At 47.0% G+C, this 6,066-nt stretch overlaps 1 protein-coding gene across 1 annotated transcript; it reads left to right on the top strand.

Annotated features, from left to right (window-relative positions):
• Positions 1 to 1,490: 1,490 nt before the first annotated feature.
• On the top strand, positions 1,491 to 2,516 carry ptchd1 (patched domain containing 1). Its single transcript, XM_029662629.2, has one exon. It carries the CDS (start codon positions 1,518 to 1,520, stop codon positions 2,076 to 2,078), a length of 561 nt encoding a protein of 186 aa, XP_029518489.2. The 5' UTR covers positions 1,491 to 1,517; the 3' UTR covers positions 2,079 to 2,516.
• Positions 2,517 to 6,066: the final 3,550 nt, after the last annotated feature.

The following is a 6,066-nucleotide window of genomic DNA, read 5'->3' as shown; positions in this document are numbered from 1 at the left end:
ACACACCACCACCTGGTATAGAGGTCCTGGATGGCAGGGAGTTTGTCCCAGTGATGTACTGGGCTGTACACACTACCTTCTGTAGTGCCTTACGGTTAGATGCCGAGCAGTTGCCATACCAGGCAGTGATGCAACCAGTCAGGATGCTCTCGATGGTGCAGCTGTAGAACTAGTATTATATTGTATGAAAAGTGCTGTATAAATATTACTAGTGGTACATGAATATAACTGTTATTATTGTTGAAGGGTTCCAGCGAATCAGCTGGCTGGAAAGCTACCTGGATTACCTGACAGAACGGAACCTCTCCACTACCAGCCAATCACGTGAAAGCTTTACGCGGATGCTCCGCCTCTCCTTCCTTCGCCAGCCGCAATTCGCTCATTTTGCCGATGACATCATCTTCGCTGAGCGCGATGAAGGGGAGGAGCCAGAGATGGCAGCGTCACGTGTCTTCCTGGTTGCCAAGACAACAGAGAACAAGAGGGAGGAGATGTCCGTCCTATTGGACACACTGAGACGTCTGTCTCTGACATCACGCGTCCGCTTTCTCATCTTCAACCCCTCCTTCGTCTACCTGGACAGGTGGGACGGGAGTGTGTGTGTGTGTGTGTGTGTGTGTGTGTGTGTGTGTGTGTGTGTGTGTGTGTGTGTGTGTGTGTGTGTGTGTGTGTGTGTGTGTGTGTGTGTGTGTGTGTGTGTGTGTGTGTGTGTGTGTGTGTGTGTGTGTGTGTGTGTGTGTGTGTGTGTGTGTGTGTGTGTGTGTGTGTGTGTGTGTGTGTGTGTGTGTGAGAAGAGAGGAGAGTCTCAACTGATCTTTCTATCTCCTCTTTCCCTCCCCCTCTGTACCTGTCTTTCTCTCTCGCCTCCTCTCTCCCTCCCCTACCTGTCTCTCTATCTCTCTCTCTCCTCCTCTTTCACTCCCCCTCTACCTGTCTTTTTGTCTCTCTCCTTCTCTTTCCTTTCTGCCCCTCTCTTCCTCTCTCTCCTCTCCTTTCCCTCTCCCCCTCTACCTCTCTCTTCTTTCCCCCTCTACCTCTCTCTTCTTTCCCCCTCTACCTCTCTCTTCTTTCCCTCTCCCCCTCTACCTCTCTCTTCTTTCCCTCTCCCCCTCTACCTCTCTCTTCTTTCCCTCTCCCCCTCTACCTCTCTCTTCTTTCCCTCTCCCCCTCTCTCTTCTTTCCCTCTCCCCCTCTACCTCTCTCTTCTTTCCCTCTCCCCCTCTACCTCTCTCTTCTTTCCCTCTCCCCCTCTACCTCTCTCTTCTTTCCCTCTCCCCCTCTACCTCTCTCTTCTTTCCCTCTCCCCCTCTCTACCTGTCTTTCTGTCTCTCCTCCTCTTTCCCTCTCCCTCTCTCTCTTCTTTCCCTCTCCCCTCTACCTCTCTCTCCACCTCTTTCCCTCTCACCCCCTCTCTCTCCTTTGTATCTTCCTCTCTCCATCTCTCTCTGTTTCTCTCTTTCTCTCCCCCTCTCTCTAGGTATGCTACAGCGGTGAGCTCTCCTCTGCGCCACTCCCTGATGGCGGTGTTGTTCCTGCTGGGTCTGTCGTCTCTAGCTGTGGTGGAGCCCCTAGTGGCAGTGTGGCTCAGTCTAACCCTCCTCTCTGTCCAGTTTGGTGTTCTGGGCTTCATGACTCTGTGGGGCGTGGAGCTCGACTGCGTGTCTGTGTTATGTCTGATTTCAGCACTGGGTCACTCTGCAGACTGCTGTGGTCCTCTACTGGCCACCTTCTCCTCTGGCCGGGGGGACAGCCGGACCGTGTGGGTCAGACTGGCGCTGGAGAGACATGGCGTCCCCTCTCTGCAGACGTTGATCTGCTACACTGCAGCGCTGCTCCCTCTGGCCGCCGTCCGCTCCAACCTTACACGCTCGCTGTTCCGTTGCCTAGTGCTGACGGCATTCTGTTCAGCGCTCCATGCCTTGGCCTTCCTGCCCACGCTGCTCACCTTCCTGCCACCCGCCAAGAAGACAGGAAGTAGACAGGGAGACAGAGGGGAAGGGGAGGGGCTTAGAGAGGAAGTGGAGTGTGTGGAGATGGTTGACAGTACCAGGGTGGTCGACCAGATCACCACCGTCTGACCAACAGGATGTGATGTTACAGGTTTTGATGGGGTCGCTGAGGATATGTTACCATGGCTACTAGCCTCTGTTGGCTGAAGCCTCACGGGGTGTGGCCAATCAGAGCAAGGAATCAACATGTTGCGTTTTCACATAGAGAGAGAGTGGAAGAAACTGAGTGAGAGAGAGTGAAAGAGAGGGTGAGAAAGTCAGATGAGAGAGATGGGGAGAGAGAAAGAAAGTGAGAGGTAGAGAGGAAGAGCGAGAGAAGGTGAGAAAGTCAGATGAGAAATAGATAGGGAGAGAGAAAGAAAGTGAGAGGGAGAAAAAGTCAAAGGGAGAGGTAGAGAGAAAGAGAGTGAGAGACAGAGTGAAACAGAGAGGGTGGTGTAAGATAGAAAAAAAATGGAGAGGTGCTTTGTTTCCATGGTTACTCTCTCCTTGCAGTTATCAGGACATGCCCCCATTTTTTGCAGTCTGTATCTACTGCAGACTGGATCTACTGCAGTCTGTATCTACTGCAGACTGGATCTACTGCAGTCTGTATCTACTGCAGACTGGATCTACTGCAGTCTGTATCTACTGCAGACTGGATCTACTGCAGTCTGTATCTACTGCAGACTGGATCTACTGCAGTCTGGATCTACTGCAGTCTGGATCTACTGCAGTCTGGATCTACTGAACACTGGATCTACTGCACACTGGATCTACTGCACACTGGATCTACTACAGTCTGGATCTACTGCACACTGGATCTACTGCAGCCTGGATCTGCTGCAGTCTGTAGCTACTGCAGACTGGATCTACTGCAGTCTGTATCTACTGCAGTCTGTATCTACTGCAGACTGGATCTACTGCAGTCTGTATCTACTGCAGACTGGATCTACTGCAGTCTGTATCTACTGCAGTCTGTATCTACTGCAGTCTGTATCTACTGCAGACTGGATCTACTGCAGACTGGATCTACTGCAGTCTGTATCTACTGCAGTCTGTATCTACTGCAGTCTGTATCTACTGCAGACTGGATCTACTGCAGACTGGATCTACTGCAGACTGGATCTACTGCAGTCTGGATCTACTGCAGACTGGATCTACTGCAGTCTGGATCTACTGAACACTGGATCTACTACAGTCTGGATCTACTGCAGTCTGGATCTACTGAACACTGGATCTACTGAACACTGGATCTACTGCACACTGGATCTATTTCAGACTGGATCTACTGCAGACTGTATCTACTGAACACTGGATCTACTGCACACTGGATCTATTTCAGACTGGATCTACTGAACACTGGATCTACTGCACACTGGATCTACTACAGTCTGGATCTACTGAACACTGGATCTACTGCACACTGGATCTACTACAGTCTGGATCTACTGCACACTGGATCTACTACAGTCTGGATCTACTGAACACTGGATCTACTACAGTCTGGATCTACTGAACACTGGATCTACTGCAGACTGGGTCTACTACAGTCTGGATCTACTGAACACTGGATCTACTGAACACTGGATCTACTGCAGACTGGATCTACTGAACACTGGGTCTACTGCAGACTGGATCTACTGCAGACTGGGTCTACTGAACACTGGATCTGCTGCAGACTGGATCTACTGCAGACTGGATCTACTGCAGACTGGATCTGCTGCAGACTGGATCTACTGCAGATTGGATCTACTGCAGACTGGATCTACTGAACACTGGGTCTACTGCAGACTGGATCTACTGCAGACTGGATCTACTGAACACTGGGTCTACTGCAGACTGGACCTACTGCAGACTGGATCTACTGCAGATCGGATCTACTGCAGACTGGATCTACTGCAGACCGGATCTACTGCAGACTGGATCTGCTGCAGACTGGATCTACTGCAGACTGGATCTACTCAGACTGGATCTACTGCAGACTGGATCTACTATGGTCTCACAGAGACTTTGACATCAGTAAGAGTTTCCTGTATCAATGGAGGAAAGGTTTTAGTGATGTCAGAAACCCTTCATGAACTATTGTCCAATCAGAGACTTCTAACCCTGTATGAGAGGGATGTCAGTCAGTTGTCATAGTAACTAATGACCTGTGGAACACTGTGTATGCTACATTCACCTGTGAATCATCTGTTTATCCCAAACTCCAAAAAATACCGTATCACAGGTAATAGAGGAGCAGTGATACCATATAGAGCTCCAGAGTGGAGGTGTCATAATACACATATAACCTGGTGGTCCAACAGGGAAATGGTTCAAATAGTTTTTCCACTATTCATTTTTCTCATATGGGGTTTAGAAACACTTATAATGAGGGCTATGTTTCGTGTAGGCTTTGCCTTGGCATGCCGTTCTGATAACCATGTAAAGACTAGGTGACTTTACAATATATCTCTATTTACTCTCAGATTCTAATCAAATGCTAATTAGCATCAAAGATGCACGTCATCTCTAGCTGACACATTTGCTAACGGGTATTGTGTCAATTTAAAACTTATACAAGACAGTTAACAGAATTGTCCATTTCAAGAAATGTTGCCTATGTATTCATTACTAAACATTAGATAGATAAATCCAGAGATTCTGACCTTTGCCTCAATTCGGCAGTCTCATCCAGGTCATCATGGCATTTGTAGTTCTTTATGATAGCCACATTAGCGGCATTACATTTTTTTTTGGGGGGGGGGGGGTAAATATATTGATAAGTCACCTTGTCCTAGAGAGATCGGTTATCAAAAGGGTACACCAGGGTAGGCCTATACGAAACACAGCCCTTACTTTAGGTGTTTCTAAAATCCCCTATGGGGAATATGATTGGTGGAAAAACAATTAGAACCATTTCTCTGTTTGACTTCTAGGTTTTATTGGAGTTATGACTTATACTGTGGTACTCTATAATTAAGCAGTAAGTCATGAGAGGATGTGGTATATGGCCAATATACCACGGCTAAGGGCTGTTCTTATGCACGACGCATTGCAGAGGCATAGACACAGCCCTTAGCCGTGGTATATTTTCCATATACCATAAACCCCGAGCTGCCTTATTGCTATTATAAACTGGCTACCAACATAATTAGAGCAGTAAAAATAAATGTTTTGTCATACCTGTGGTATACGGTCTGATATACCACGGCTGTCAGCCAATCAGCATTCAGGGCTCGAACCACCCAGTTTATAACAGGTAATGGAATACCAGTGATACCATATTACAGGTAATAGAGGACCAGTGATACCATATTACAGGTAATAGAGGACCAGTGATACCGTATTACAGGTAATAGAGGAGCAGTGATACCGTATTACAGGTAATAGAGGAGCAGTGATACCATATTACAGGTAATAGAGGAGCAGTGATAGTATTACAGGTAATAGAGGAGCAGTGATAGTATTACAGGTAATAGAGGAGCAGTGATAGTATTACAGGTAATAGAGGAGCAGTGATACCATATTACAGGTAATAGAGGAGCAGTGATACCATATTACAGGTAATAGAGGAGCAGTGATACAATATTACAGGTAATAGAGGAGCAGTGATACCAGTATTACAGGTAATAGAGGAGCAGTGATACCGTATTACAGGTAATAGAGGAGCAGTGATACCATATTACAGGTAATAGAGGACCAGTGATACCGTATTACAGGTAATAGAGGACCAGTGATACCGTATTACAGGTAATAGAGGAGCAGTGATACCATATTACAGGTAATAGAGGAGCAGTGATACCATATTACAGGTAATAGAGGAGCAGTGATACAATATTACAGGTAATAGAGGAGCAGTGATGTACGGCATGTAATAGAGGAGCAGTGATACAGTATTACAGGTAATAGAGGACCAGTGATACAGTATTACAGGTAATAGAGGACCAGTGATACAGTATTACAGGTAATAGAGGACCAGTGATACCGTATTACAGGTAATAGAGGAGCAGTGATACCATATTACAGGTAATAGAGGAGCAGTGATACCGTATTACAGGTAATAGAGGAGCAGTGATACAGTATTACAGGTAAT

The sequence above is a fragment of the Oncorhynchus nerka genome, linkage group LG6, assembly GCF_034236695.1.
Source record: "Oncorhynchus nerka isolate Pitt River linkage group LG6, Oner_Uvic_2.0, whole genome shotgun sequence".
Classification (NCBI taxonomy): domain Eukaryota; kingdom Metazoa; phylum Chordata; class Actinopteri; order Salmoniformes; family Salmonidae; genus Oncorhynchus; species Oncorhynchus nerka.
Note: the sequence above shows the minus strand (reverse complement) of the source record. Positions and strands in the feature narration are given on the sequence as shown.

Bases quoted from the DNA above. Each gene is read 5' to 3' on its own strand.
- ptchd1 (XM_029662629.2), top strand. From the start codon at position 1,518: ATGGCGGTGTTGTTCCTGCTGGGTCTGTCGTCTCTAGCTGTGGTGGAG.